Source organism: Drosophila guanche, unplaced genomic scaffold, assembly GCF_900245975.1.
Source record: "Drosophila guanche unplaced genomic scaffold, DGUA_6, whole genome shotgun sequence".
In the NCBI taxonomy this organism is placed as follows: Eukaryota; Metazoa; Arthropoda; class Insecta; order Diptera; family Drosophilidae; genus Drosophila; species Drosophila guanche.
In genome coordinates, this window is record NW_022995745.1 from 6249013 (window position 1) to 6268977 (window position 19965).

Sequence of the window (19965 nt, forward strand, 5' to 3'; positions counted from 1 at the left end):
GATGGTCACACTGCTTGTGCACGTGAGAGCGCGAGAGAGAGAGGCTAAAATTTATTTTCGGTGCTAAAATTTGAACAAGTCATTGGACGTAACTGGTATTTGACAATCGACTGATTATATTGCATTTTAACAGTGTCAAGATGTCAGAGAAGAAGAAAATGGTGTCGGCTTTTGCCGCCTACCGCAGCCCCCCAACCGCAAAGAATGCACAAAAAGGAGCAAAGAATGCCGGCAAGAACGTGGCCGCCAAAAACACAAACAGGAACGTGGCTGCCAGAAACGCTAACAGAAACATGGCCACCCAAAATGGTGTCAAGCAGAAGGGTCAGGCACAGAAGAACGGCAGCTACAGCGACGCCGCTAACTGCAGTAGCAGCGAGGATGACAGCTCCGACAGCGGCAGCGAGCACAGCCATTGCAGCTCCCATTCGGATGACTCGCACGAGGAATACACGCTGAATAGCCACTCTAGCACAGCCAGCCAGTCCCAATCCTCACCGGAAGCACTGGTCAATAAACGCCAGTCACTGAAGCGACGCCTCGATAATGAGTTTAAGAGCAAACCCAGTGGCGCCAAGCGCACTTCATCCACTCCAGAGGGCCCGTCGACATCGGCTGCCTGGGCCACACTAGCAGAACAGCAGCCAAAGGCTTCCACCAGCGCCAGCAACAAACGCAAGTCGCTGCCAGTTACCACAACACATGCCAAATCGTGTCCACTACCGACCAAAAATAAAAAGGTATCCCAAGGCCACCCGGCGGATGCTCCTTCATGTCCGCTGCTCAGCAAGAAGAATGCGCTACCAGTCAAGGTGGAACCCGTGGCCAGCATGCCATGCAGCATTAACATCGGTTCAGTGAAATCTGAGAACGCCTTGGAGCCACACAAGGATGACAGCATTAAAGAGGGAGAGCGGGCACTGGCTACGCTCATTGCACCGATGACAATGGCCGCCTTCTTGAGTGAACACTGGGAGAAGGAGGCGTTCAGAGTGGCCAGCACAAGTACGGACAGATTCTGCGATCTAATATCATTCAATATGATCGATCAGATGCTGCTGCAGAACCACGTGGAGTACACCACGAACATCGATGTAACCAGCTATGAGGACGGCGTGCGGCAGACCTTAAACCCGGACGGTCGTGCCTTGCCGCCCAGTGTTTGGGCACACTATCGACGCGGCTGCAGCATCCGCATCCTGAATCCCTCCACCTACCTTGTCGGGCTGCGGCAGTTGTGCAGCAAGCTGCAGGAGTTCTTCCACTGCCTGGTGGGGGCCAATGTCTATCTGACGCCACCCGAGAGCCAGGGATTCGCTCCGCACTACGATGATATTGAAGCCTTTGTGCTCCAGGTGGAGGGCAAGAAGCGCTGGCGCATCTACCTGCCCACCAAAGAACTGCCCCGCGTATCGTCGGGAAACCTCAGCCAGGCTGAGCTCGGGGAACCCCTCATGGACATCGTACTGAATCCCGGCGATGTGCTGTACTTTCCACGCGGCTGGATCCACCAGGCCGTCACAGAGAAGAACTCGCATTCGCTCCACATTACGCTCAGCGCCTACCAGCAGCAGTCGTATGCCAATCTGATGGAGAAACTTATGCCCCTGGTCCTTGCGGAGAGTGTCGAGCAGAGCTTGAATCTGCGCAAGGGCCTGCCGCTGAACATCTGGAAGAATCTTGGCGTGGCCAATGATAGTCTCAAGGGGCAGCAGCGCCAAAAGATGATCCAACACATCCAGAATCTGGCACAGCGCATGGTGCCCACCGCCAATCAGATCGATCAAGCCTTGGACCAGTTGGCCATACGATTCCAGCACGAGGCCCTGCCGCCCACCATTGCGCCCGCGGAGAAGAAGCGCACTGTGTTCGGGATACGGCACACCGCGGACGAAAATGGCCGCTGCTCGCATGACTACAAGTTCACAGCGTCGACGGCAGTGCGTCTGCTGCGTGCCAATATCGTGCGCCTCACGATCGACGACGGTGTCCTGCGCTGCTACTACTACACGGACAATGCCTTGGAGTACTGCAAATATGAGCCAAACTTCTTTGAGCTGGAGCACTGCCAGGCCACCACCATACAGAAACTAATTCATGCCTATCCCGAATACGTGAAGATCAAAGATCTGCAGCCCAAGGATACACTTCCGAATGAATTCGAAGAGCGCTTGGAGTTCGCCGAAGCCCTCTGGGAGCGCGGCATCCTTATGGTTGAGAAGCCCTTTAAAAATCATCCATAAGTTGTATTTGTACTACAACTAAGTAATTGCCAAATTCCCTGTTTGGCTCATCCTTTTGTAATTCGTGTTCTCCCGCAAAATTTGCAATTTGTTTGCGTCCCGAGTGTTAGGACAGCGACAGGGAGCTCGAACAAGAAAATGTGTTAAAAATAGCAAATAAAAATATATGTATACTCCAAGAAAGAAATGCAACATTCGTTTCTGTGTGTGTGTTTGTGTAGCGTAACATTTATTTGTTCTGTAGATTATGGATCTGTATCCATCCAGCCTGTTCAGGCGCTGCGAATTTTCTTGCGCTCGCGGTAGAGGCTCTCCTGTTGAACTGTGGGAAGAAAAACATCGATTGGAGTGTATGTAGCGGAGCATATATCACAGTACTCACTGTATGGATCGAAGCGTATCATCTCGATCTTCTCGGCCAGGCGTTCGCGGAACGCATTGTACTGATGTCCGCTGACCACGCTCTCCAGCACGACCATGATCCGTCTGCGGGCGGAAAACAACACAAATTACCCAATTATGCCTGGCCCTCAGCTGAATAAACTTACTTGCTCTTCACCTTCTTGAACAGAACATTGGTGAGGCGCATTTTGTGTCACTAATTTTATGTTTTCTTCTTTTTTTGGGGAAAAACGGGCAAAACGCCGCAAATGTTGTGCAAGAAACAGCTGATCAGTGTGACCGCGGACTCACCCTTAGAAATATACCGACGTATAGCTTCTCATTTTCAAAATATACCAATGGAAAATAAAACAACTTTTGCACCGCTCAATTTAAGCAGGAGAACAAATTGCATACATATAATAAAATTAATAAATAATAGTAGCACCTCTCTCACCTAGTATGAACATGACATCTTTTACCCTAAATGCGTAAAATACCCCAAGTGGCGTGTGGTTGCCAGACAGTCAAATGGCCTGGGCGCCTAATTCAAATTTACTTATTTGCGAGCACTTTGCTGCTGTGTAGACTGTACTTTGTGAAAAACTAACACCACCCAATTTTAAGCAAGCTTTGATTATTTTTCCGAATTTCAGAGATTCGTGTAATGTAATTACTTTGATTATTGCTTATAATTAATGAATGCATTCAAATAATCGGACGCGCCCAAAAGTATGCTATGAAATGTTCGCATAGTCTCGAAATTAAAATTTGAAATTCGTGTGTTTGTTTGTCTAGATTGGCTTTATCTTTATCATTTATCCTTCTTTTCGAAAGCTGCTCAGTTAACAGCTGAACAAGCCAAAACCTGGCTACCTGTACCTTTATTGCTGCCTCCTTAGCTGCCTTAACTAGCTGCTATATTCCTCTAGTCTGTGCGCATACGATCGGCAGAGCCGCACAGCTTTTGGCTTTCCGATGGGAATTGGCCACTGTGGGAACCGCTTTCGCTTCCCAAATCTTTTCCAAAAAACAGAATAGGCTGAAAGATTACTCCATTCAAAGAGCGCTTGCTGCGAACCAGTTGGAAAGGGTCCGTTGTGGCCCAGTCCGGTTCGGTCCGACGCTGCTCTATTGTCGCAGCCAGCACCCAAGTGTCCGCCGAGGTGTCCAAAGGACTATGATCATGGCGGGCCATTGTGGGCAAAACAAAAGAAAACGAATAACAAAAAGCTTTTTCTAGTTTCACAGCTTTTGTGGGCAGCGCTGGACAGCTGTCCGTTCGAGGGCCGGACAGGGTTCGGACTGGACTGGACTGGACTGGTCAGCGTGAGAACTGGCGGACGCGCAGCCTCCCGAGTTGGCCGCACAATGGATATGGAAATGGAATTGAAAATATCAGGCTACACTCTTATTTTTGGCCCTTTTGTTATTCAAAATTAGCCAAAATCAAGGCGGGAAGGACAACTGGCTGGACCAGCCCGAGACCGGGAGATGACCGACATCTGCTGTGGCGGCATCTCGAATGGCGCCCAAAAAACATGTCACCCGACAGATGTCCAAACTGGAATGTGATTTTCCTTCAAGCTATTTTAGTTTTCAAACTAAAAATCAAACGCACAGTACACACGGGAGAGCATGCTCCTGTGTCCTTATGTGTGTGTGTGTGTGTGTGTGTGTGTGTGTGTGTGTGTGTCCCTGTGGCATTGCCTGACAAAAGTCAATGATCGCACGGCTGCAGAAATGACTTTTTGGGAAATGAAAAGTGCCCCGACCAAATCGTAATCAAGCGCAAAGGATCAGCCAGAACAGAGCAGGACAGGACAGGACAGGACAGGACAGTAAGGAGCAGTACAGTACGGGGGATAGCATTGGATGGGCTGGTCGCTGATAATCCGTCTGCCGCTGGATCAGAGCACGAAGAGCCCAGACAGACACATGGGATATGTACGAGTACACAGTCCCTATACGGGACCCGAGGGACATGGCATTAGGGTGTACATATGAGCCACGAGGATTCGCTCGTTCATTCGGAACCTTTTCGGCAATTACCGAAAAAAATAAAGAAGCGAATTAATGCAGAGACGGGCACACACACACACACACACAGACAAGGGCAGCCACGATCAGGGGTGGAGTACTGCAGTGTGTCTGTGTGTGCTTAAGGATACTCTCTCGGGGGACGGACAAAAACTGAAAGGCAAAGGCAAAGGCAAAGAAAAGAGTTTTTTGCACCTGTCCCCAGAAGGAGCACAAGGAGCAGGACGGTACAGAACAGGACAGGGAGAGCGACAGCCGGACAGCAGGACAGCAGGACAGCCGGACAGCCAACGAAAGTTAAGGATAAGCAGTGCAGTTGTGAAGGAGTTTCGTGGCTCGTGGATCGGTCAACGGGCAACGGGCACCGGCGCGTGCCACTCAAAATTCCAGCTTAATTTTTTGCTGCTGCATTTCTTTTCTTTCTGTTTTTTTTGTGGTGTTTCACTTGAGCAACTCGCGGACATAGACATTATGTGGGTGCATATCCGCGATCCCTTGATCCTATCCGATCCGATCCGATCCGCTCCGATCCTAGGGCTCAGCTGTAAATGTTTTCGCGTGCCGCTTTCTCATTGTTATGCAGTTTAAATATGCATTTTTTTATGGCCGCCAGACATGCAACGATCCTTTGGTGCTCAGCTGCCCTGCCCCATGCCCCACCCAGACATTGCCTGCTCCCTCCTTCGTTGGTGTTCCTCGCTGCCAGGGACACTTTTGTTCGCCTTTTGTTTTCTGGCTAAATGCCCGTTAATTCGCGGCGTTAATGAGCACGCGGACCAGCACCCGTACCATAAACCGAAGCCGAAGCCGAAGCCGCCGCATAGTCCTGGGTGGCCTGCAGATGGTCCGTCCCTTAGCTGCTTCCTTGCTCACGCGCCAATATCCCTGCTCGAGTCTCATTTCAATTTTCAGTGTTTTGTTGATTGTTTTTTTTTTTTAATACGAAAATAACCTTTTTATTGAGGCTGCATAACAAGGCTGCAGCAACGGCAATCCGCCGATGAATGACACCCCAAAAAGGGTCCGATGACTGACCGGTTTTTGGCCCGAGGTGCCGAAATCCCCCCCCCCGACAGCATTCGCCACTCATGCATATGAGGTGCAATAGTGCAGGAGACTGCAAGAGATCTGGGCCCTGGGCTCCCTGCCCTACTATTTCCCATATTCCTCCACTCTGCCACAGCATTCCTTTTGCCGAAGGAAGCTTCCGATTGCCACCTCTAAGAAGGTTTCTTTCCATTGTTTCAATCGATTCCTCTTTTCTATCCATTCCGAGCCGTTACTCTTTGATTATTTGCCACTTTGCACTTTTAAGTTGCGTTTCTCTTCGATATGTTGAATGGTTTTGCTCTTCGGCTGGCTGGGGCTCTCTTTTGGTAAATAAATGTTCCTTCTCCTTCTTTCCTTTTTGTGGCTTTTGCTGTAATTTTGTAAGCATTAACAAGCAATCTTGCGAGATGATCCCAGTTTGGGCTGTCCAGCCTGCCAGTTGCTTTTCCTTTGGCCTTTTTTCGTTAGCTGGGACTCCTCCTTGCTGCCGCTGGCCATCAATTTGTTTACTTTCTTGATGTAATATTGAAATTTTATGTTTTCATTTGCACTGCAATTATCAGTTTCAGTATTTCATGTAATTGAGCTGACAACATTATCGGGGCCACACCTTCCTCTATGTGCGGTGCGGCGATGCGGCAACTCTTCATAATTGCTATATTTGAGGCAGAGCAGCCTCCAGCAGGTAAGCTGCCAACAGCTGCCCCAACCGTGTGCCTTTGGGACCACTCTCCACTCTTCACTCTCCACTCTTCACTCCGATTACGCAATCTCAACTCATTAAGCGCTGATTAAGACACTTGGGACCTGGTCCTGTCCCATCCCATCCCGTCCTTTCCCGTTCAGCCTTGCAATCTGCAACCTGCAACTTGGCACCGCTCCGCACCGCAATATGCAAAGCGACAACGCGCAGCAGGGAGATCAGATTGCACAAGATCCTGCACTGCACACTGCCACAAGGGTTGTGGCACGGGGCACGGAGCACGGGGCACAAACCATGTGGCACACGCGTTCTCTCTCTCTCTCTCTCTCTCTCTCTGCTGCACAAGCAGCGTAAGAAGATGGAGAAGAAGGAGGCTGCAATGATGCAACAGACAGACAGACAGCGAGGGGCTGACTGGCAAAAAGGGCACGCGACTTGGTCCTGCATTTACCTCGTTCCCTGTCCCCGTCCCCCCATTTCGTCAGCCTGCTTTGGCTCTTGTGGCACGGCAGGCACCTACCACCTTGGCGAAATGCACTCCTTTATCCTTCATCCCCCCCCTGTTCGTTGTTGATATGATAATTATGAGAAGAGTCAAGATTACGAGTATCGAATAGCACAAGGCATGGGCAACGGGCAACGGGGGGGTGGGGGGTGTGTGTGCAGTTTGACATGACACGACACAGGCAAAAGCTCAGGCAGCAGCAGCAGAATCTATTGCAAAAGCTCAGTCTCTGCCCGCTGCCGCTGCCCGTGTCTCTGCCGCTGTCCGAATTTCTGCCTCTGCATCTGCCCTTCCCGCTGTCTGAGTCACTCCCTCAACTGCATTCCCGTTAACCGTTCACCGTTCACCGTTCACCGTTCACCGTTCACCGTTCACCGTTAATCAAGAAACGAATGTGCTGGGGAACAGGAGAGTGCGCGAATGCGAGAAACGAAACTTTGAATACCCTTTGGCAGAATTGCTGGAACTCTTTTTAGCAACCATCTGAGTTTTGGTTGTCTGTTCAAAATCAGTTTTGCACATTTAATTCCTTTTTTAGAAGGTTTTGTGTTAATGTCCCTTGACCTCCGCCAATAGATACTTTTTGTGTGGCATTGGCACAGCTCTGGCTAGCATGTTAATACCCTTTTGAGGGGAGCTGCCAAAAAAGCGAAAAACCAACAAACACGGGCCAAACACCAGCAGCAGCAGCAGCAGGTGCAACTGAAGGAGATCAAGGATCGCCGATCGGCGATGCCCGATTGCCGATGCAGTCCAGTCTTGTGAGGGCATGGCTGGCCCCAAGGGAGAGTGCGATTGGCAGGCACTTTCGCTGTCCTGTCGGGTGTTTGCAGGCAGGATCGCGGCAGCGCAGGATGCATGTTGCATGCCACACGCGCTTTCTTCTGCAACGAGAGAGAGAGAGAGAGAGCGAGAGAGAGAGAGAGCGAGAGAGAAAGGAAAGCGAAGTGGAGCAAGGGCCCTGCCGTGAGATAGCCATCATCCAATCAGCCGAGTCCGAGTGTTCGTGTGTTCGAGTGTCCGTTTGCCGAACCGAACCAAACCGAGTGCAGAACTTATTAAAAACGCATTGAGGTCATCGCACTAGCAGATGAGGGCAAAGCAAAATGGAACATTAAGAGGAAGGAAGCAGCATAAGCAGGAGACTGACTGAGAAGAAATTAGCTCGTGGTACTCCACTAGGAACTAAAAACAGACAAAGAAGGAATACGACGAAAGAAAACTAAATCAAATAAATACTTGTAGGTGCAACCTCTCATACCTGATTCCTTCTTGCTTTTATCCGTTTGTACAGCTTCTCTTACCAGATCGATGACGTCAGCTCCTGCAGCAGCATCGCAGCAGCAAGGACTCCAGAACCCGGAACGTAACGCTTCGAGGGTCGAGATATATTTACGCACTTTTCAGCTCATCCCAGGCCAACCCAAGCCAACCCAAGCCAACCCGTGTGTTCCGGCACGGGACAACAGCAGCACAGAGCGGATAACGGGCAGGGGGTATGGTATGTGCGAGGGGTTGACACGCACGAGGGTTGCAATCTAATGAAATAATAATAATAAAAAAATAAATAAATAAGCCCAGGGCGGCGCGGAGAGCGGGGTGGCTTTCACATACAACAATTTTCGATCCGCAGCAGCGGCGGCATGACAAACGGGACACCCGTCGCTTGCTGCCAGCACACACACGATAGCTTTAGCACCGACGACAAGAGTGGGGAACGAGGGGAGATGGAGTAGGCTCTAACGATAAATGGATGGATAAGTGGTATTCGTAGAAGACTTGCAAAAAGTCTGGAGCCTGGAGCAGCACGAGTAAAACTGGAATATGCCACACAAAAAGTCCCATCCATGTACCAAAAGTGAATGGTGCATGAATGTCTGCGAGGTAACAGCCTTCTACACTCTTCAGAATCAGAATCCATGCTAAATATTCTCGTGGGTGTTGCCGTCGGTGAAAAACGTTTCGCGTTGCCTCTGCAGTCGGAGTCGCAGGAACGCAACGCAACGCAACGCAGCGGAATGGAATGGAATGACATGGAATAAAATGGAATTGGAATGCTCAGCGTTATCCCAAATCGAAATCGCAACCCGATATCAAAAAGTGCGTCGCAGTTTCGTCCTTGGGGGTGGGTGGTTTATACCATCCATCCCTTCCCACCCATCTGGGAGGGTAGAGTCAGAGCCCAGTCCAGTGCGAGGGCCGGCTGTAAGTACATTGTATGTATGTATGCACGCACGCACACGCACCACAATCACACACACACACACAATACACACACGTGGCGTATCCTCGACCTTGTCCTTGTCCCGTTTTTTGGGGTTGAAAAACAGTTGAGAGTTTCATGAAATTCGAAAACGGGATAGAAAATAATTCGCTTATGTGTGTTCCTGTATCTGTGTGTGGGTTGGTAACAGTCCGAAATTTGTGAACTTCTGCGACTGTTAGGGGTGCGCATCGGATTTAGCTCTTCTGCAGCCAAACAGGATGAGGAGGAAGGTCGCAGTGGAAATGGAAGTGTAAGTGAAAGGTGCAGCAGTGGAAGAGGAAGGTCGCAGTAGATGGGCGAAGGTGTAGACGAAGAGGCTAAACAAGCAAGATCAAAGGAAAGAGGAAATGAGAAAGTAGTGAGCAAAGGATCAAATCAGATCACACACATTATTCTGTAGTGCTCTTTCAGCACTTTCCTCGCACTTTCACCAGAGTCTTCCTTTGTCCCCCTTTTCGCCTGTTCTTCCACTGCCAGCTACCGTCGCTCGTTCGGTCTCCTGTCTCGCTTCTGCCTATCCTGCTCCTGCTCCTGCCGCTCGTTCTTTCTCATTGCTGTTGATCTGCAACTATGATGATTCCTTTCCCTACTCTCTCAGTTTCCTCCTTACTGTCTAAATATGGAGTTAAACAGCACAAATTTCCATAGAATTCCGATTCACCTCTGACCTTTGACAGACACTTATTTCCTGATGAGAAATATAATTATGATCTTGGCTTGTGTGTGTGTGTGTGTGTGTGGGTACACTTGTAAATTTATTTGTTTTGTTTTCTCTCATTTTTGGTACAAAGTTGTAATTTATCTCTCTCTCTCTCTCTCTGTCTGTGTGTTTCTCTTGGTGCGCTTCTTCTTGTTATATTTTTCTCGTCCTTAGCCGCTTCCTTCCTCTCTCTCTCTCTTTGTCTCTGTCTGTTTCCTTCTTCGTGTCCAATTCCTGAGTAGATTTTCATCGCAGAGCTGAGAGCAGCTGTGCCGACAAGCAGAATTTTCCGACATTTACACGAACCAACAGGGAAAACAGACGGACTGTCGGACGGACTGAAAACCCAGAGAGACAGACAGACCGACAGACAAATAGGCAGAAGGAACGAGTGCTTAGAAGAGGGGGGAACAGAGAGAAAGAGAGCAAGCGAGCGAGCGAGCGAGCGTCTGTTTGTGCTCTTGCCACCCCTGTTTTTGGAGTTTTTCCATGAGTTTTCCCGCCTGTGCTCTGCCACTGCCTCTCCGACCACACCGTGTGTGTTGTGCTCGTTCTGTGACAATGAAAATTTCGCTTTTCACACTCACCCTCGTGAGGCGTCGAGCAGCGCGACAGCGCAGCAGCGTCATAGGTCGACGGCAACGCCAACGCCAACGCCAACGTCAGCATCGACTTCGCCGCTTAAACCAAAACCAAACCAATCAGATGAAAAATATACATACGGTTTATCCATCCCGGCTCTTTTCCTCTTTTCCTCATTTCCACATTTCACTTTTCACTTTTCGCCTAGCTGTCCAGAGAGCATTGCTTAACCTTAACACCGGCTTCGGTCCTGGATTGGCACAGTGCATGCCAAAAGACCAGCAGCAGAGGCAGCCAGCTGCCAGCTGCCAGCCAGTGTAAAGAGATCAGTCAGTCTGTCAATGATTGAAAGGAATTTGCAACCAGAGTCAGTACTTAGTCTTTATCTTGTACATATTCACTTTGTAAAACTTCAGGCAAACAATCGGATGGAAAAAAAAACACAAATCGAGTAAAATATGTGCCATGGATGTGCATTTCTTTCAAAGAAAATTGTAAGTTACATTTTATTCAATTTTTGTAGTGCAAAAAACTATCATTTGGCATTTCATTTACATAATAATTAATGATCTGCTTGCATACTGTTAGAAGTTTTTGATGTGGGTATGTGGCTACTGGCTGCGAACAATTGTTGGTGACTGTGCTGTTAACAAGAAGCTGCTGCTGCTGCTGCTGTGCTGCTGCTGCTGTGTGCTGCTGTGCGCTGCTGCCTGCTGTGTAACGGATAAACTGGCGGATTACAGACGCCGCACAGATGGGATGGTCAGCCATTTTGGTTTCCGAGGTCTTTACTTAACTTTCACTACTCTGTTCTCTGTGTGGGTTTCTGTTTCTCTTTCTGTGTTTGTGTGTGTGTGTGTGTGCGTGTGTGTGTGGGTGTTGGGAAAATGCGACGCTGCTGCTCTGCCGCTGGCTCTGCTGACGCTGAGTTTTCCTCGCATTTCCATCGAGCCACAGACATCCGAGGGTCGTCGCCAGTGCCCGGGCTGCCAGTTCACTCGTCGTCGCCGTCGCATTAGTTCGTTCGTTCGACTCTCAACTCGACTCTCAGCCACAGTACCAGCCACAGTACCAGCCACAGTCACAGTTACAGTCACAGCTCCACAGGGTCCAGGTTCAGGTTCAGCTTAAGGTTCAGGTCTAACCACAGCTTCCGCCCCAACACCACCGCCCACCGCCCATCACCCAACGGCCAACGATATAACGGAAAATCGGACGCCGTCGGTTATCGTCGTTTTTTTTATGTTGATGCAACCGCCTCCGGCTGAATGCTAGTGACAAAAATATCAACCAACAAAAATATAAGAAATATTACAAGTGAAAATACAAAGTGAGGCCAATAAATATATACAAACAAAAAAATACAATTCCGCAAAGAAAAATATTCCCAAAAATCAAAACCCCAGCCAGCCCCACCACCATACCACACCACACCACACAATATTGTAAGCAGCTTACAAAAGAAAGAGAGAGAGAGGATAGTGGAGTGGAGTGTAGAGTGTAGAGTGCAGAGCAGAACAGAGCGGAGAGAGAGTCGGAAGAGCAGCATAGCAAACGCGAGATAGAGAGAAGAAGAGACGGCGTTTTTCGGCTCTCCTTTTCTTTTCTTGTTTCGTACACGCACTCCACGCACTTCCAGCTGCTGGCATCTCGCTCGCACCGCCACCGCCACCGCACACGCACATAGCCACCCCAAAAACCAGAGTTGTCACCTAAGCAAAAATCAATAAACCATAGAAAGGAAAATAGAAAGCGAAAAGGAAAACCAAAACGAAAAGAAAACGCAAAAGCAAAAGCAAAAGGAATCCAATCCAATCCAATTCAATTGAATGAAAGCAAAACACACACAGAAACTCAGCCCATGGGGCATGCAACCCTGAACATGCCTAGTCCCCCACCCCCCCCAAAACCCAAACCCAAGTACAATCGGAAAAACTTAGAGCTGTTGCCATTTACACTTCTGTCAGATTCATGTTACAAATTTTTAGTTCCTTTCAATTCAGTTTCAAATTTTTCTCACTTTTTTCCGAAATTATTCAAAAAACAAAAGTCACACTCTCTGACATTGTCCACAACAACCACCGCCCCCAACCACCAAACACACACCGCAAAAATATAGCAAATCAAGTGGAGATCCATGGCCAGATCCTAGCCGCATCAACATTTAACGTGGATGGAATAGACGCACATTTAATTGTGGAATTGTGGAATTGGGGAATGTATTAGAAGCACAAGCAAGAACCAACCAAAATCCCACAAGAAACAAGAAAAAACCCTCTAGCCACCCCCCCCTGCAGTTAGCTAAGAAGAAAGGAAACTCCAATCAGCTTCAGTCTCTATGAATCAATCAATTGAAATCAATAATCCAATGAGTGATCAGTTTACCTCAAGCGAATTCAATTTGTGAGTATATTCCAAAAACCATAATCACAAATTAGTTTGATCGATTCAGCATTCATTTGCTTACAATATTCACAACGCAGTTGAGTTTTCCACACACCAAAAAGGATGTGGCCCACGAGTCTCTGTGAGATCTTTGGCTGCTAAACTGATTGAACATCGATGATGCAGGGAGGGAGCTTCTTAAGTATTTAGTTATATGTAATTATAAAAGCCTGGCATCAGGCTTCTGCAACTTGTAGGTCCTTTCTCGTTCATAATTTTCACGGAAGATTTGTACGCTATGCTGCACACACCCCATCCACAAATAGTTGCAACATTGTTGTAGCTGCTGCCTAGAGTGTGGACACGGCATCAATGGAGTTTTGGGTGTCTCAATGGTGGCTGGGCTCCACTGTGGTTGCGCTTGGATGTGGCGTGCCGCTGGGTTGGAGGTATCCCGTGTCTATTTTAAATGTCGACAGCACGAGACGCGCGTGGCATGAATGAAGTGTCTGCCTCTCTCTTTGCTGCCGCTGACGCTGCTGTTGCTGCTTCTTTCGTCTTCCTTCCTCATTCTAATCTGACTCGTCTCATCTCATCTCGTTTCGTTTCGTTTCTTCTAAATTTAATGCATTCTCGAGTGGGGCCAAAATGCGCGTGGAAGATGCGAAAAATTAAATCAATTTTAAAGTTCAACAGCCCCAAACCCCGTCTCCGTCTCCGTCACCGTCACCGTCACCCAGGGGACAGAATTAGATGCGAAAAACCTATAAGAAATTCCTTGATTTCCTACCCACAATCCCCCCAACCCCCAATGATAGATATTCTCTCGTTTACTTTATCTACTTACCGCCATCTCAACTCTCATCTCTCATCTCATCCCCTAACGGACAGTACTGTACTTTAGATTAGAGATGATTTGTGGCCCTGTCCTTGAAAGCCTTTGGCTTGGCTCTAAGAAAAAGCTTAGGTAGGCAGCTGGCTGCGATCTCTCTCTCTCTCTCTCTCTCTCTCTCTATCTCTGTCTGTCCCTCTCTCTCACTCTCTCACACATTCTGTGGCGTTGTTGCACGCTTCATCTATTATATAATGGTTGGCGTGTCCTGTAGCCACTCGTTGCCATTCCCCCCGCTGAAATCATTTCGCGTTCAATTGTTTAATGTCCTGTGTTCTGTGTTTTTTTGTTGCCTGTATGTGTCTGTATGTGTGTTTTTGTGTGTGCGATAGAGAGCTGGCGTCAGGATACGCCGAAGATTAACCCTAGAACGGTGTCACATTTGTCTGTGCCAGGCCCTGCCATGCCGCCATCCTGCTTTCAGATCATTTTTTCCATATACCCTTGCAGATCCATCTCTTCATCTTTCGATAGATGAAATATTTAAATATTTATTTGTATTATCCACGAAATCAGAATCTCTTGATATTGCAAGATTGCAAGATAAACCAGTTACAAGTTGCATTAAAAAGTTTAAGGTAAAAAGTGCTTCTCGATTTTGTAGCTCTGATTGGAAAATGCGCTCTAGAAATGTCATATGGTACAGACTAAAACCTTCCAGGTCCTGGCAGCTGGACAGACCAATGCAGTAACAATATTTACATTTTATTTCCATTTGCATCAATTTTCCAAGGCATTTCCCTTCCAGCAACTTTCCATCCATCAATTGTCCGTCTATCTGCATTCGCCATTGCATTCGTCAAATTGCAATCCACCACTGAGCCGACAGCGGCCCGCCACAACCACCCAACCACCCAACCACCCATGCAGAGAGCCATTCGCAGAGGGCGGACAGCCAGAGACAGAGACAGGCGGACATAAGAGCAAACGGACATACGGACAGACAGACGGACGTACACGGAAATATGCACATAGCTCTCGACATTGCCATTCGCAGGACTCCCGGGAAGGGTTCTCTTTCGCTCTGCCACGTGGGCTGTTGGGTGGGTGGTGTGGGGGGTATAGGCCTGCTATTGCATACTTTTGCGGGGTTGCTGCCACTCTGGCCAGGCCTCTACTGCTGCAGTTTGCTGCGCGCGCGCCATTTTGTGCCGCATGCAACAACGAGTGCAACAGGCTGGCTGCGTGGGGGTCGTATCGGGTCGTACGACAGTCAACCTTCGGTTATTCGCCGATGATGCCACACAAATAGGGGTGATCAGGATGGTCAGGCTGGAGAAGGTGGACGGACGGACGGACGGACGGCCGCCTGCCCACGCCCACCAACGACGCACTGACGGGCCACACAACAGCCAGGGCTGGGCAGAGCGGTGCAACCCCCTTTGTTGGTGGGAGGATGTTTGTTGCAATATTGGAACGTGACGAGTCAGAGCCATTGCCATAGCCCATGGCCCATAGCCACCCCTGTGGTGGTTGAACCCTCTTGACGATGCACTTTTGTTGCAGCTTTTTGTTGGTTGTGTGGCAGCAGCAAGGAAGCTTTTCAAGCCGCTAATTGGCTTGTCAGGCAAGGGGATTCGGCACGGTGCGGTTCGGCTCAGTTCGGTTTCGTTCGGTTCGGTTCGGTTCGGGGCATGCACTGTCCGCCCGCCAACCCTTTTGGGCGGCACGACAACGCAGGGCATGGCAAAGGCAGAGGCTGAGGCAGGGGCACCCTTTCGACGGTCTGAGATGATGCCTATTAAACGTCAATTAATGTCACCTTGAACAACTGCAATTGCTGCAGTTGCCACAGCCACACACACGCACACACACACACACACACACACACACACACCCCTTTTGGACCCTTTCCTTTTCTTACCTCTGGATCCTCCTCCCTGCTGCCACAACCTCAACCGCTGATGCTGCTGCTGCTGCTGCTGGCACTGCTGCTGCTGCTGCCTCTGCCGCTGCCTCTTCTTAATTCTGATTTTGTTTTGATTGCGACGCGTGCAGGGCTTACAACCAGAAGAAGAAGGCAGGGCAGGGCAAAGAGGCAGGGAGGATGGGAGTGTGCCTGTTCCTTTGCCTTGTGCCTTTTGAAAGTGTTGCAACGCATTGCATGCAACAAGTGACCTTCGGGCCCATCCCTTTTCAATTGGATAATTGCAACAGCAAACGGCAGCGAACGTGCGAACGGGGTATGGAGGGGGAAATTGAGTGGAAAAGCTGTGACAGAATGACGGGAAATGAGACCCATGGAATGAAGGCCTTCCTTTAGACATTTTGTTGGATTTTTCTATTAAATTTTCCATCTCCATATTCAAAGAATTTTCTTTAGATTGGTTCGTTTTTGTCAACGCATTTTAATACAATTTTCCATCAATTCATTTATATCGTGTGTGGGGCACCAGACTTGAAGGATCTCAGCTTAATATTTCCAGTCTTTGATGAACATTATTTTAAGATATTTTCAAGCACTCAAAAATGTTCAAACAATGCCAAAAACAGAGGGAGCAAAACCCTGCCAGTCATTAAATCAATTTTGAAAATTTCAAAGGCCGCATGGGATTATATAATTTTCCAAATAATAAATGTAAATATGTATTTATGAACATAATATGTACAAATGTACATACATACATACATAGATACACACACACACACACACACACACACACACACACACACACACACACATTGAAATGGCGCTAAAATGTTCTCTTTATGTGGGCGCCTAAAATACAAGGACTAATCTTCGTTCTCTTGGACTTGAACTTTTGCCAGCAAAACGAAACAATATATAATAAAAAAAAAAATAAACTCAAGGACATTGTACTAGCCCCCTTCCAGCCCTTCGCAAACGCCTCCCCCCGCCCCACACCATCCCCTGTAACTAGGTTCCCTGTGAAACGAGCTTAAAGCATTTTTGGACAGATTCGTCCTCCCCTTCCCCTTCCCCTTCCCCTTCCCCTTTCCAACTGCTCGCATTTCGTTTGCGTTTTTCAATTTTTGGCAGCTTTTTGCGCTATTTTTTTTTGTTTTTTGGTTTTTTGTTGCTGCCTTCTAAGAAACGGCAGAGGGGCAACAGGAGCAGGACCAGCTTTTGTGTCCACTTCCTTTGCCGCTTCCTTCTTCCTTTTCGAACTTAAGCGCCGCCGTCGTCGTCGTCGTCACCATCTCTCTCCATCCACAATGGTTCCCCCGTTCGCCAGCCTGTAGGTGCGAGTGTGTGTGTGAGTGTGTGTCTGTTTGTGGGTTCTCTTCATTTTTTGGGCAACAGCGACGGCGACTGCGACGTCTTTTGGCCACTCACTCACTCACACTCACTCACTAGCTCACTCGCTCACTCACTGAAATTTTCGGCAATACATACCGCAATCGCATTTGCTTTCGTGCGTCTTCTTGCCTGCTCTTCCGTTTCGTGCTGCTGCTGCCTCTCTGCGGCTCTCCGGCTGCGCGAGTATGCGTGTGAGTGTGTTTGCTTGTGTGAGCGTCGTCGCGACTCTGTCTACGCGCATAGGAATTTGGGCAGCAGCGGCGACGACGATTGCCGAAAAAAAGAAGAATCCCAAAGGCATGTCGCTCGAGTGAAATTGTCGCAGCGCTGCTTCTGCTGCTGCTGCTATCTTCTTGCGTTGCTGCTTCTGTTAGCATGTGCTGCTTTCAGCTCTGCCGCTGCTGCTGCTGCTCTTTGATGGCGGCCTACTATTAGCTCTTCAAAATCCGCTGCTCGTTCCTCTGTTGAAAGAGAGGGTTGCAGTATTCTAATATATAATTTTAATACCTCTTTTAAATAGAAACTATATTATTTATATTTGTTGTTTATCATACAAAAGTATCGAAATTTGAATTGTATGACATTTGGCCTCGCTCATCACGCCAGCATTGGTGCTCTCTTTTTCTCTCATGCGAAATGGTCATCGCACTCAAGCAGCGACGACAGCAGCGTTTTCTCTTGCTACCCTTGAACAACTTGATCGTTATATACTGTATGAAAAGTTTGTAACCAAAAAAACCAGCTAGCGTTTCTTCTCTTCAAAATAAACAACTCCGAAATTAGCGTCGCACTCAAAATCCCAATTCAACAACGGCAGCGACAATCGCGAGAAAACTTAAGCAAGCAACGCTGCTGGTGTCGCTCTTGCTGTTGTATACGAATCATAATCGCACTCAAAGTTCAAAAGCTGCGCTCCCACTATATCTGAGTGCGTTGTACCGCAACATTTAGGCAGACATGGGGCAACATTTAGCAAAATGATTTTTGGCAACATTTGCTAACATTTAAAGGCCCATAGTATGTTGGTTTACCAACTCTCACTCGGAGTCGTTTTCAAGTTCAAGTTGCACCACGAAATAGAGGGTATAGAATCTTTCATACCAGCACTCCCCATTGAGTGTAATTGTTCTTTTCACAATAACAATCAGCTCGAAAACATAGCAAACACTCAAGGCGCGAGCGGCGCTCAAAATCACACTCAAAATCCGAAGCGACAGCGACGCCGGCGGCGGGCCGTACGGTGGTTGTGGAAAAATGTAAAAGGAGACACAGTGGACTTTTGCTGTCTCAATCTTTTCTCGGCCGCGGCAACGAAACAAACAGAAATTTGGTTAAATTTTTGGCGGTTGGCGCTTTTAACCGAATTCATAAAAGTAGTTCCGTTTCCGTTGATATTTGTTATCCCACAGTACCATCCTATCTGTAAGCAACGTAACGTCGCGGCTCCGCGTTCTGCTCCTTCACCAGTAAAAACAAACACAAAAAATCACCAAAAATATACCATTCGCAAATACAACAAAACAATTTGTTTAAACCAAAAACACACGAAAATACCGCCGCACACCGCAAAGACAAGCCATACCTATATTTTTTTTTTGTGTTTGTTGGTTTTGTTATCAGAAACTAAAAACGTATTCAAGTTTTTCCACGTTTCGCGCCACGGATCCGTCATTCATTCAGTCACGGGCGGCCCCTACTGTGTCCCGTCCCGTGCCCCTGTTCCCCATGTGCGCCTACGCCTGCGTCCCCAAATAATTAGAGAAAAACTTGAACAAAAACAACAAGACCCCCACACACACACACAGAGAGCGAGAGAGAGAGAGAGCCACCAGAGAGGAGCAGAAGCAGCAGCAAAGAGTCACAGAGAACGCGCGCGGGGGTGTAGTAAGTGCGAGAGGGGGGCCTTCTCCATACTGTTGTTCTTTTTTTTCGTGGCATATTTTTTGACTTTGACTTGTTTTTTTTCACAATATTTTTGGTTTTACTTTTGTTTGCTTTGTGCGTGTTTGAGTGTGTGGTGCGGGTGTAAGTGTGTGTGTGTGTGGGTGTGCAACAAAAAAATATATCTATCTATACAAAAATGTCCCCTAGATATTGCTTTTCCCATTTTTTTTTGTGTTATTTTTTGGTGCTGCCCCAAAAAAGATCGCCTGCCAAAAAATAAGTAAATTCATATTGAAGAACCTTTTTTTGTTTTTGGAAAACATTCCATTCTGTAAATTTGGCAATCACAAATAATAAAACTATCAAAACGCGCGTAAACACAAAATCAAAGTCAAAATCCACACACACACAAAAAACCAACAGCAGCAGCAACAGCAAACACACAAAAAAAATTCGGCACTCTGACATCATCTGCGCTCTCCTCCCCACACGCCCCTTACCACTACTACTCTACTCTGCACAGCTGCCCCTGCCCGTCCCTGCCCCACTGCACGACACTGCCGACAAGAAAACATCAAAAATTAAAACACAAGAAATATATAGCAACAAAAGCAAGAGCAAGAGCAACAGCAACAGCAACTAAATGTAAGCCACCAGAAAGAAACGAAACAAAACAAAAGCAGAAAAGCAGCAGCAAAAAAATTTCCCCATTTTTGGGCACATTTTTTTTTTGGAGACCATATGCGAGAAGTGGTACTTTTTTAACACACTCACGGGTATATAGGGAAAGAGGGAGAGTGATTGTTGGCAGGGGGGATCCAAGATCAAAGTCATCAGCTTTTGGGGACAGCGCCAGCAGCAGCAGCCAAAAAAAAGCTCTCGCTCTCACGCATAAATCTCTTCTAATGGTCCACCACCACCACCGTCCCACCAATAGTCAATAGCATAGCCCAGTTCTCTCGATGTCTTCTCTCCCTCTCGCGAGTAGCTTGATGACGAAAGCAAACAGCAGTGTGTATGTGTGTGTGTTTGTGTATGTGCCAGCAATGACAGCAAAAAAAGAAAGCCGGCC

General features: G+C 47.9%; 3 protein-coding genes across 3 annotated transcripts in view; 2 read left to right on the plus strand and 1 right to left on the minus strand.

The window, feature by feature from the left end:
* The first annotated feature begins 11 nt into the window (after nt 1-11).
* Nucleotides 12-2387, plus strand: LOC117580679 (bifunctional lysine-specific demethylase and histidyl-hydroxylase NO66). Its single transcript, XM_034267298.1, has one exon. It carries the CDS (start codon nt 141-143, stop codon nt 2241-2243), a length of 2103 nt encoding a protein of 700 aa, XP_034123189.1. The 5' UTR covers nt 12-140; the 3' UTR covers nt 2244-2387.
* A 29-nt stretch (nt 2388-2416) lies between these two features.
* Nucleotides 2417-2947, minus strand: LOC117580693 (39S ribosomal protein L33, mitochondrial). Its single transcript, XM_034267319.1, has 3 exons — nt 2792-2947; nt 2626-2729; nt 2417-2565 (listed from the first exon to the last, which is right to left on the minus strand). Exons 1-3 carry the CDS (start codon nt 2830-2832, stop codon nt 2516-2518), a joined length of 195 nt encoding a protein of 64 aa, XP_034123210.1. The 5' UTR covers nt 2833-2947; the 3' UTR covers nt 2417-2515.
* Nucleotides 2948-12823: 9876 nt separating this feature from the next.
* LOC117580683 (insulin-like growth factor 2 mRNA-binding protein 1) overlaps nt 12824-19965 on the plus strand; it is a 30550-nt gene continuing 23408 nt past the window's right edge. The window contains exon 1 of the mRNA XM_034267307.1: nt 12824-12873. Coding sequence (XP_034123198.1) covers nt 12839-12873 — 35 coding nt within the window. The 5' untranslated portion in view covers nt 12824-12838. The remainder of the gene's footprint in view (nt 12874-19965) is intronic.